A 12500-nucleotide genomic window follows, 5' to 3' on the forward strand; every position below is an offset into this window, starting at 1 on the left:
ATTCTAAGTCCCAAGAGAAACTGGAAACAATGCTTATTCCTTTTTTTTTTTTTTTGGGGGGGGGGGGGGAGGATGAACAAACAAAGAGGTTTATTCTGAAGTGGCTGATTGCATGCTGACAGAAAAACTAAAATGTGAGTTCCTTGTAGCTTGGGATAAATAACTTGAAAGAAAAAAACTGTAGTGGCAAATCATCAAGTTTTTTAAGTTATTCATCTACAATCATAGACAAAAGTAGTTGGGAAGGTTATGTAAATGAACCGCACCAGAGCTGTACTTCAACCCACTTCTGTTAAAGCACAAACACAATAGTTTCACCTCATCTTATATAGACCCCTTCCGCCTATTCAATGTTGGAAGGTAACAACAATTTCCCACAAAAACCATTCAGTTTTGAACAACATTGAATGAGGGGGGAGGGGGGAGGGGAGAGAAGCAATGAAGACGTCAAAAGTGCTAATCTTCCCAACGGTTTTGTCTATGATTGTATGGGAGTAGGAAATCTGCTTTGAACGCTTATAACTCTCCTCATATTTAAGGTGTGGCTTTCATTTCTTTTTCTGGAAATGTTCTCACTATGCTGAAATTTGGTTGAAATCATTGTTTTATGATGGATTTCAGACTTGCGTGATGCTTCATGATTTTACTCCAAAATCCATTCTGTTAGGAAAATGTTTATTAAGAATGCCATAAAAATATTTTTTGATGTTTCATATTCGTTAAGAAAAAGCTTTCTTTTTTGGAAGACGTTGAAAGAATGCCAAAAACTGATTATTTCAATCGATTTAGCAAGAAATGGTGTGACATGCGAGAGCACTCACATTACTCCCAACATCACTCCATTCTCAAAGCCTAAAGTAATGCATTTGAAGCACAGCTTCAGGTAAAACATTGAAATTGGAAGGTAAAGGGCTTCAAAGGAAATAGTTATAGGACTTTACATGTCCATTTTAGGTAGATTACAACATTTCTCCATAAAGAGAGCTTAAATTGAAATAACATATCTACATGTAATTAACCTGTATGTCTACAAGGTTTTAATGGAGTAATGTTGAAAATAAGTACTTACAATTACTTTTGTCCATAATCCAAGACACATTGTCCGTATTCCAGTATTCTTTACGTATACCTACGTTATTGTTGCAAAATCTCACATTCATTTGGCATATATTTTACATTTTCTTATGGAATAATGTTCAAATACATGTTGGATACTTTTCCCAAAATAGGTCAATGATTGACAAGCCATCCTACTCATGCTATTGGCACAAAAAAGTAATCACTTTTACTTTACTTACTATAGTTAATGTGACTCTGTTTGAAATGAACATGACATTTGTAAAAGGCACTGCTCTTGACTTGGCAAAGTGCAAGTGCATGTGTTTAGTCTGTGAAACTGTTTGGGCTTCAATTAACTATCATTTTGACTCCTCCCCTTTTCGTTAAATCACAAAAGAATTTTCATCATGTTATTTGCTCTACAATTTGATATCATTGAAATACTTGCAACAAGACATCCCAACACATGTATGGAAGTTTAAACTTGTCAGTGAAATAATAGGGAGCTTTGGGAACGACGCCGCCACCGCCAACAAAAACATCACAAATTTGCATATTTTGTGAGCAAAAGCATCTTTATCTAGTTCTTTGCCGTCATCAGCAAAACACCAATGTGAAATGCCCAAATGAATGTCAGCGCTTGAGGATAAAATAATTTTCAATTCCTCCCCTAAATTGAGCACCATTCACACTAGTTTCATTTTTGAGGGTTTGCCACACCTTGGTCACATTAAAATGCTTGGAATAGTCGCAAAGTGATTATCATAACACGAATTCACATTTAACCATGACGTCACTGTCAACATTGCTAAAGATCCCTATAAATATTAATCCTTCATTTTTTAAAATTATTATTTTCATTGGAACAGGGCTTAACATGGGGATTTGCTCTAGATCTATTCCCTAGCTTATACAATATACATTTATCTGATTAAAGGTATTTTACTTTTATTAAGAAAACAAATTTCAGTCAAGGCAGAAAGCATTTGAAAAGAAGTGGCATTATAATTCAGTAACTGTGAATGTTTTCTCCATTTTTTCATCCCTCGTCGTGTAAGTTTGTTAACCACACATTATCTGATCTGGTCTCCCTATTGACAAGCAATTAGTTACCCCCATCGATCAATGCGACGCAATATTGTAATTTTTGTGAGCCTTTTTTTTAAGTGTGCAAGTTTGTATCATGTTGTTACTGTATTAAAATAATTATATGAGAGACTGATTGTTGTTGAACTGTAAGTTTTTTTTTTTTTCACGGACAGCACTCTCTTGGTTGGTCAGTGTGAAAGAGGACCAATATTATTATTAATTTCACATGCTAATTAGTTCATTACTCTATAGGATGCTTATGTTTGATCTCATGGGTAATGTAATATTATTTTATTATTTAAAGTAAAAACTTTCTTTGGGCAGTCACCATCTTAAGCCAGGTCCCTGTGGATTCCATCTGCAAGTTACCAAGAACACAGGCATTAAAGTAGAGAAAGGCTAGTAATAAAATGGTACAGTGTAGTTTCAGCTGATGGGGTTTTAACATTATTATCAGGCACTGCCTTGTCTTCATTAATTGCCTGGTAAAAAGATGCAAACCAAAGAGAGAATTCTCACAGAATAAGACAAATCAGATCACTGTCATGTCATGCATAATTCCCTGCAATTTCATAATTTTATGAGATGTATTAAGTGAAGTGAATAAAATGAAGTGACCTTCTGATTTTCACTGTTGTTACTTTGGTTATAGCTCACTGCATTAATTTCTAGATTTAAGCAATAGAGGACGTTTTCCGTGTTTCCATAGCCTCATCTAAACACAAGGGGGAGTTGGGAGAATTAGAAACCCGAGACACAGTTGAGGGTTTGCATAACTGTTGAGAATTCTCCCAACTCCCCGGAGTGTTTAGATGAGACTATGTAAACAGAGAAAAAAGCCCTCCATTGCTTTTATAAAATATTTCTCACAGATAAAGGAAAATGCTGGTTTCTTTTACTTCTTGATTGAAAACGATTTTCTTTATACCCACTCATATTTCCTACCAGCCTATCACAATGGGCGTTTGACAACACATAACCAATCAAAATTTGTGTGATGTCACAGCCATGTTTCCATAGTCTCATCTAAACAAAGCTATTGACCAATGAGACTGTGCGCACTATCCTAATTATTTTATAAATTGATTTAGTACAGGAAATCGTATAAACATGAGTGCATTTTGTGATTAATTTTATGGGTACAATGATGTTTCGAAAGTTTCATGAAATGCACTGCTGTTCTGTTCATCTTTTTTTTTATTACCGGTATCATTATACTTTACAAAATTACTCCATCACTGTTTCCATAGCAAATCACAAATTGCACTATACAGTGTGTAACCTACCCGGTATTTGTGCTTTCATTAATGACCAATCAGAAAGGTGAAATTCCGTTGGGTACACAAAGAACCGGTTACTTCAAAAAAGCTTTACGTAGATAGAGTCTTCAACAATAATTATTTATGGCCTTGGTTTTTCTATCAAAGGTGTCTTCAAGTAACAACTAATAAAATCTTGCCTTCTTTTGTCCCAAGAGATTTTGAAATGACACCACAGCAATAATAACCTTGTTTTTTCTTTAAGACTGAGAATCAAAGGAACTTGAGAAATGACTATTTGAAGTGGTCCACTGCAACAGTTTTGTAGTTGAGAGCCACCCCCCTCCCCCCTAAACTAGAGGGGAACTCGTCTAATTATGGTACGCACATGCCAGTGGAAAAACACTCTTCAGCAGAACAAAGTTCATAAATTCTGGGAATGACAGAGTGTTGTAAAGTGTGGGAGATGAATTTGCACAAGGTTAATGAATACTCTTCTAGCAAGACTGTTAAGACTGTTAATAGATGAGATAAGGAATGTTTTGGGGGTCAAATCACCAATGCCTGAAAAGAAATGTCCTGAAAAGTGCAGCACAAAAACCTTCGATTCTCTACACCTGCCGCTATTATTGGCAAAGCTGAGAGAATATGGTTTCTCTGACGTACATGTAGCTACAAGTTTAAGGTTGACCATCATACTTCTCAGAAAGATCAAACAGTGTTTAAGTTAGATTTGAAACAGGGACATGGGAGCAAATGGAAAGATATGTTTAGAGGATGGCCCCAAGACTCAAATTGTGGACTACTCTTATGGAATGTTTTCCAGAATGACCTGGTCTACAACACTAACAAAAGCAGCATCAAGATGCACGCAGATGACCATCAAATGGATATTGATGGTGGAAAGATGGAAGACTGGTGGAAAGGGCTTTAACGGGCAAGGGAAGGGGCACATAAATGAAGTAATGAAAATCAAGGTCCTTGACAAATAATTAATTTTTGTAGAAAGTGACACCCAATAGCTTCATTTCTGTGGCACTTTCTACAAAAATTAATTATTTGTCAAGGACCTTGATTTTCATTACTTCATTTATGTGCCCCTTCCCTTGATGAGCAGCTGAAGTTTACTAGCCACTTAGACAAACTACCTCATAGAGTACACTGTACCTAGGAAAATAGGGTCGTGGTGAGACTGAAAAATTTAATACCAACATTAGTTTAAGCTTAGAATTTACAAATCTTTTAATTTGCCACAATTAACTTAATGTCAGATGGTCTGGCACTTCTGTAGAAAATCTGATGGCTGGAAGATCGAGACTCTGAGAGAGAGCACTTACATGTAGATCAGTATAATTATTGTGATAAAAGTATTGCATTCGAAGAACTTCTTGTACAGCCTAAACTCCCCTCACTGCTGAACAGAAGGCTGCGGGAGATAGCGGCAATGATAATGTTCAAAGTCAAGCATAATTATTGATGCCCTAGTTGTATATCCAATATTTTTAATTTTTAAACAGCTGGAGTTATAACCTGAGAAATTCGGACAATTTTATGATTCGGAGAACAATTACAGTTACTACCACCTGTTTTACCTGTGGGAAACACAGTATTAGATATAATGGGCAAGTAATAGGGTTCAAACTAAGTAAATGTATTCACGTAAGAGTTCTGTAACAGTTGCTTCGTTTATGAACCTGGCGAGAAAAGACTAGTGGACATTGAGAACCTCATAAGAACTGACACCTGTAAGAACTGTCATCTGTGTAACTCTTAGAATAATAATAGTATTAATGGCGTAGGCAGGGTTTCCAAGTTTATTTGTTTGTTTGATTTTTTTTAAGTAGTTAGGTGTCTACAATATTAGTTTAATCGCCATGTAAGCTATAGTAGGCTTTCAACACATTAATTAATAAAGTATTTATTATTGTTGTTGTTGTTGTTCTGGTTGTTGTTATTATTATTATTATTATTGTTATTTGTCCTGTTCTCAAGCTGATCTTAGCCGATACATTCCAACCAAAAAGCGGGTCATACCAAATGACCAAAGGTTCTTGGTTTAACTTTCTTCTTTCCAATCAGTTCTCTAGCACTCTCCTCAATATCTCAGCCATTCCAAGCAAGGTTGTTTTTTGTACCTATGGTACAGCTACCCTAATTGAATTCTGAGTCTTTCAATCCAAGAGCTCCCATGCATCACTACTGGTATGACAGTAATCTCGCTTATGTTCCAAAGTCTTGACAATTCTCTCTTTAGATTATTATTATTATTATTATTATTATTATTATTATTATTATTATTATATTATTATTATTATTATTATTATTATTATTATTAAGTACATGTAGGATAATCCCAAAAACCTTGATTTTGGTGGCTACAAAAGTCACTGTCAAGTATCAAGCACTTTCATTGCCCCTAATAAGGTTTCAGTAAACTAAAAGGTAACAGATTTGCCCTGTCCAGAGATGAATGTCACAGCTGTAGATGCACATCCAATTTTGATATCTACTGTAACATGCAGTGTCTTTGAAGTTTAAGCATTTTCTATGAATTTCTAGCAAATTAGGTAAGTGTGAGAAACAGTGTTATTTTTGGACAGGATGACAGGAGTTTAAGCAACACTGTGACATATTAAAATTGTATTCCCGGATGCGAGTAATATTGCTTGGTAAAATTGTCGTTCATCTAACTACTATATGCATTTCTGGACATGTACTGTATATCTGTACTGAAAGTACAATGTACAGTGTAGATGTACATGTACCTGTCCAAGTGAACTGTCTTCAGCTTTGTCAGTCTTCAATCTTCAAGATGTTCTTCTTTTCAACATCTTCCATTTCCTTTAACACATAAGCCACATTGTACCTCAACTCGTGAAACTTGGATGCAGGCACCTAGCAAGAAAAAGCACCAAACAAAAATTATCAAACATATCATACGTTTTTCTGGTTACAAATTTTGTAACCTGAAAAACGTAAAGTGAACAATCCAGCAACAGAAAATTTACAAGATTATTTAATAACCAATAAATATTATCGACTCCTCAAATGCCCTAGGACGCCCCCACTTGACAAGTAAAATCATCTGGCGTTTGATACATGTAGCTGAGTAAAATGTGTTAAGTGTCACTCCCATGGGTTAAAGTTGTTTACAAGTGCTTTTCAGGATGGTAATAACATAACTGTATTAGCAGAGAAAAAAGGACTAAAAAACCAGATAAAACTGCAAAATTATTAACGGTAACAAACAAGTACAACTGTCCAACTTTCCTTACCTCAAAAGTGTGAACTTTCCCATTGCTAAGCTTCAGTTCCATTAGTACTGATGGCTCAAGCACCCTATTTAGAGCACTGAAAAATAGCAAAGTTTGAAATGCACTTGTTAAAAATCACACATCACCTGGGAGAAAAAAAGTGGTGTGCAAGAGATTTAAGCAGAAATGTTCCTGCTATTTAACCAATCTTCATTCTAGAATGATATAATTTACTAGTACATGCAATATCTGTAAGTGTTTACATAGACGACTATCATTATAGCCATAGGTATGTGGCCTAGTACCTTGTAGATATAGCTACATCAACTCTCCACCTGAGAGAATCCAAGCTTGGAAGATGGCTGCGGTTGCTTAGGGAAGCAGCATCAAAAGATGATCTCCTGTCAAGGAAAATAAACTATTAAATTAATATAGCAGACGACACCTACATGTAAGGGAAAACAGACTGCTAGACATGATTTTAAGGTACATGTATGAATATGAATATGACTTGTTCTTATAATTTACTGTATGTAGTAATGTTAAAAAGCCAGATAGCCGGTAGAACTACACTGTACTCACTTAATTAATATGGAGAGTAAATTAAGGTAGAGTACTTCTTTCACATTTGAATCCTAACAAGAATTTCTAGTGCCCCTTAAACTCAAATGTTTCTTTGTCGAGGTAAATCTATTCCAAAACATTATGCACGCTGAGACTATTCGCCTCGAAAAATAATTAATCTCTATTTTAGTGGACGGTAAAATTTAACAAAACCTGAAGTTGTTTGCCTCACAGTTGCGCTTGTGTAGAGCATGGTTCTGAGATGACCTCACAAACCGGTATGTGATGAGAAATTCTTTCAAAACTGGACAGATGATGGCATCATCTCAGGGATAGACCCATGAATGAAATTAATTTTATCCTCACTTTTTGCAACTAATAATTAGCGACCATATTTAACATTGATAACCCGTAACAGTAATTCAGCTGATAAACCTAACTAATGTAGCCTTTTAGAAGCAAACTGTAATAACAACCAGTTAATATAATTTTTGAGGTTACCAATTCCGAAACTTTTATTTATCAATGAACTGTGAAAATGATCTTACAATGTGTCCCAACTATTTAACATCAGACAACTGTTTGGAGTACATGTAGCAGAGCAACTCTGCATCAATTTTAGCCTCAAACTGCAAAAAATTGCACCACTAAAGAGTCAAAAATTTTTGAGATTCTGGGGGAGGGCTCATGCATCTGCGAACCTTCCAAGGCAAGAAGACCATATGGGCCTCAGCAGGTCTAATTTGCAGGTTGCAGGTCGCGGGTTGCAGGTCATTGTTTCACCAATACAGAAAGTATCCTAAACATTCATAAAAGCTAACCTTAGGCCTAAAAACTTTTGTTTAGGCCTAATTAGGCCTAAGGTTAGCTTTTAAGAATGTTTAGGATACTTTCTTTATTGGTGAAACAATTAATGACCTGCAACCTGCGACCTGCAAATCTCAATGTTTAGGCTTGTGATGAAAATTGCATTGACTGACCCTGTGTATGAAGACAAGGATAGGCCAAATTCCCAGTACATACACACTGTACGTGTATATTGTATGCTGCATGTCACAAAATAAGCAGGGCAAAAGGATTAAGCTTATCAAAATGATTTTCCCCTCTGAATAACTACTAACTTAATCATGCAATGAATCCTTTTGAATGACAAGAAAAACTGAAACACGTTTTCTCTTCACCGGACTTATTTTTAAAATAAACACACAAGAAAAAAGCAGGATACTTGCCTGTCTCCAAATACAATGCTTGATAAATCAGGAATTAATTCTCCAGGAATTCTGGAGGAAAGACAATAAGGAACTTTCTAGACATGACTGGTTACTGCTTGAACAATCTTTTAATGCTGGTTTGACCCATAGCCTCCTACGAAAGATGCTTATAAATATACTTTACTTGGTCCAAAACTAGATGATTCTACTTGTCAAAGGGGGCCCAGTTTAGAGGTGAATGAATTTCACTTTTAAAAGTGTCTAGTCTTTCCTTCCAAAAGCTAGGGCACTACTTCAGGACACTGTACAATGTATATTAATACAAATGAAATAAAACAATTTGTTTTTGAGAAAAGAGAAAACCACAGTACCCAGAAAAAAAAAAACACAGAGCAGAGTAGAGAACCAACAAACTTTCCAGTAACCCACATAATTATGAATGATACTGAGTCTGTGAATTGAACTTGGGCCACATTGATGGCAAGCAAGTGCTCTAACCACTGCACCAGCCCTGTTTTCCAAAAGGGGCAACATTGTTACAGGTACTGTACATATAACTTGACAGGAAAAGTACAAAATTATATCATTTTTTAAAGTCAACCATGTGTAACCTTTTAAAATGAGAAAAAAGACGAGTCGGAATAATCATCATGACAACCAAAAAGAGGAAGAAGACAGACCATTTTGCCATGTTATTCTCAGTACAAATTATGTGTCTTGTGGTGACAGAATTTCAGCCTCCACCACTAATACTCTTCAAAAACTGTCAAAACCAAATTTTGAAACTTGTTTGTGTTCATAATTTTAACAAGAGAGGGTTTCTGGTCAGGCGCAGTGGTGAGAGCACTCACCTCCCACCAATGTGGTCTGGGTTCAATTCCCAGACTGTGTCATATGTGAGATAAGTTTGTTGGTTCTCTACTCTGTTCCGAGAGGTTTTTCTTTGGGTACTTCAGTTTTCCCCTCTCCTAAAAAAAACCAATACTTGATTTGTGTTAATTTGTTGATTTAAGTTTACAGTGTCTCAAATTAGTGCTCCACCACTGGAAGACTAGACACTTCCATCATTTGATCTTTGCAAAACACCTCACAATATCATTTTATCCCTCAAATTTACAGTTTACAATACAGCAGCCAAACAACCACTGAACAGGGTGCCTTAAATATTGTTTAATGCAACAATTTTGCACACATCAGTTACCGGTATCAAAGGTTTTGTATGATCAGAAATTTAGATAAAAATGAGGTGATGGCAATGAAGATTCTACATTCTACATTCTACATTCGACATGTGCCAGCACTGGTGAAGTCCTTTTTGACTAATGGCTTTTTCTGCTAAATATATGGCCTCATACACCATAAGCATTTTTCAACGACATCATGCCAAGCCAGCCACTTCTGCTAAAGAGAACAGGACAGCCAAAATGCTGGGGACTCCATCCCCTACTCTTTTCTTATAGTGTGTGGGTTCTTTAGTGTCCCACAATCAGAAAAAAAAAGACAAAGTCATGTGAACATGGAAGATATTTGTGAGACTGGGTCTACGGTTTAATTATAGTCCTTATCCAAGAGGACTTGAAAGTCTTTAGAACCATTTTCAGACGAAATTACAAAGGTAGCACTTTCTCGTCAGTTATTTTATCATACTGAGTATTGATCTGGCCGGGGATTGAACCTAAGAACTCCCGCGTGGAAGCCTGATGCTCTACCAGCTGAGCCAGTGGTAGGCAGATGAAGATAAAAATAATAATAATAATATTTATTTATTTACTCACTCACTTCACTCGCTGACCTATCACCACTACCTGAATTCCCATCATCATTATCATTATTATTACACCTAAACCTGGCAGGGGCTTTGATGAGGAAGAGGAGACGGCGATTTCATGTCAGAAAAACAAACTGTTCTGCACTCTTGGCTTCAAAGAAAATCTTCACTATAAAGCAGTTTGTTATGATCTTAACCTAAAGCAATACACCCATACCTTTTACAAGCTTTAAGCCTGGTTTTCACTAGCGACACAAGCATAACCACAAGAAGTATATGCAAACTCAGTAGTTTGTTGTTCATTAGAGCCTTTTGTTAGAACAATAGACACTAATTAACTACAAGTAAATGCGCTTGCGTGTGTTCCTTGTGCTTATTCTTGCATCGCTAGTGAAAACCAGGCCTTATGGTTGATGTTATCTCCACTCAGAAAACCCCTTACTTTAGGAAACTAGTTGCTTAGCAACGGGTAAAAGGACAACTGAAAAATCAGAGTCCAAGGCAGGATTCAAACCTATGACCTCCCTAACACCGATCGCATGCTTTAACCATTGAGCTACTGGAACTCGTGGGGGTCATTTATCTACATCCTGAATGGACCATAAAAGGAGCGCACGTAGCATAATGGGTATCGCTCGTGGGTGCAGCATTTCAGTGCACCGAGTTCGAATCCCAGCTCGTGCACTCCAAAGTTCACTCAGCTTTCCATCGATTTGTGGTGGGTAAAATGAGTAGAAGTATTACTGGGGACAAATTGTGCATGCAACGGGATAGGAGTGGCACCCACGCCTGCCATGAGTTGCGGTAGATGCTGTAAGTTACCATAGAAGTTAATTAAAAAGGAGCCTTCGGGTTGTCTTCAACATCGCTTGGCCTCTTGTCTTAAATGGCCAGCTAAGTTGCCAAACAACTAGCTACATTTGTAGCTATCCTTTCCGCGGGTGCTTTATGCACCTATCAATGTTAAGCCCCAGGGTGGGGGGGGCGGGCTACCTACGGGAAATTGACCCAGAGAACCTTTCCCTGGGTAGGGATTTTGACACGTACAGTATGTGTTTCCCCAGGGTCGGGAATTTGACATGCCCGCCATCTTGGAACACCGAGAGAACCTGGAGATGAGTCGTTATCCACAATCATAGCGTGACTTCTCTGGTTTTCCTGATTTTTCTAGACACCATGGGGTGAAAGAAAGGAAAACGAATCTGTCTTGTCTTTTTGTAAATATGGACCATCACTTTTTTCTGTCTTTGTTGGAGTGTTCAGAAGTACAAGAATGTTTATTTTTTTTGTGATTGCTTTTTGTGTACTTCTCGTATTCATTAATTTTCCACTCTATCATTGTGCACGCTTGATTGATTCGAAAGCCTGTAAATAGTAAAAGAACTATTTACAAGGCTAAAAAATAATGATATTGTTCATAATATTATTGCTTTGGTCAATTTTAGGTTCTTGTTTAGTACCGTAAGCAACGGAAAGGTTTCGTGTTACACGACAAATTTCCATCCGCTGTTAAATGTGAATCTATTGAAAAAAATTAAACCAGGGAAGGAATGTGGCGATCAGAAGGTCCCCAGGGGTGGGGAATTTGACGGTCTGCAGGTACCCGGGGGTGGGAAATTTGGCGCTAGCCTCAATCAAAATGTCAAATTCCCCTGGGTCAGCCCGCCACCCTCCCCACCCTGGGGCTTAACATTGATAGGTGCATTACACCTTATGTCACCTCTAGTTGCACTCCTTACCTTAGTTCTACAAGGTCTGCTTTAAACTTCTCAGGTTTCAATGAAGTCAGAGGCAGGCGTAAAGCACTGCGAAGAAGAGAATAAAGCCCAGAATACAGACTAGATAGCATATCTTCAGTTACAGCATCTGATTGAAGTCTTTGAAATAATCCATCATCAGGCAACTTTCCCTCAAAAACTGAGACAATAACTGAAAAAAAATAGAAAAAGGACAATTGATTGGGGCAACACTGTTTGACAAATTTCATGTTCACTGTTTGTACATAATTTATTGCGGAAAGGTAAGCAACTGCGCATGCAAAGGCATCTTTTTCTAGGAAAACTTACCGTGCAGAATCTTCCTAAACAGAGCTTTATCAATGGAGGTTAGATGCGGTATCATTCGCTTTATTTCATCTGGAACCCTTGACCCTACAAACAAGGTATCTTCAGTCAATGGAATCGCAGAACTGGCACGTTCACGCGCCATCTTGGATTTTACCTTTGACCCAGTCTTTTTCGGTAAATACTACTTCACCAAAATTCTTTCGCTCATTTCTTGGTCCTCGTTAGAAGAA

General features: G+C 37.0%; 1 protein-coding gene across 2 annotated transcripts in view; it reads right to left on the bottom strand.

Moving 5' to 3' along the window:
• The window catches only part of LOC138015319 (COMM domain-containing protein 5-like), a 26655-nt gene extending 14226 nt beyond the window's left edge, over positions 1-12429 (bottom strand). The window contains exons 1-7 of one of the 2 annotated variants that reach the window (XM_068862311.1): positions 12271-12429; positions 11944-12133; positions 8455-8505; positions 6967-7062; positions 6683-6758; positions 6173-6302; positions 1978-2506 (exon numbers count right to left, since the gene is read on the bottom strand). In XM_068862311.1, the coding sequence (XP_068718412.1) occupies positions 6201-6302; positions 6683-6758; positions 6967-7062; positions 8455-8505; positions 11944-12133; positions 12271-12412 (657 nt within the window). In that variant the 5' untranslated portion in view covers positions 12413-12429 and the 3' untranslated portion in view covers positions 1978-2506; positions 6173-6200. Of the gene's footprint in view, positions 1-1977; positions 2507-6172; positions 6303-6682; positions 6759-6966; positions 7063-8454; positions 8506-11943; positions 12134-12270 lie in introns of those variants that run through there. The other variant, XM_068862312.1, reaches the window with a different exon arrangement.
• Between the last annotated feature and the right edge of the window lie 71 nt (positions 12430-12500).

Source organism: Montipora capricornis, chromosome 9 (genome assembly GCF_036669925.1).
Source record: "Montipora capricornis isolate CH-2021 chromosome 9, ASM3666992v2, whole genome shotgun sequence".
Lineage (NCBI taxonomy): Eukaryota > Metazoa > Cnidaria > Anthozoa > Scleractinia > Acroporidae > Montipora > Montipora capricornis.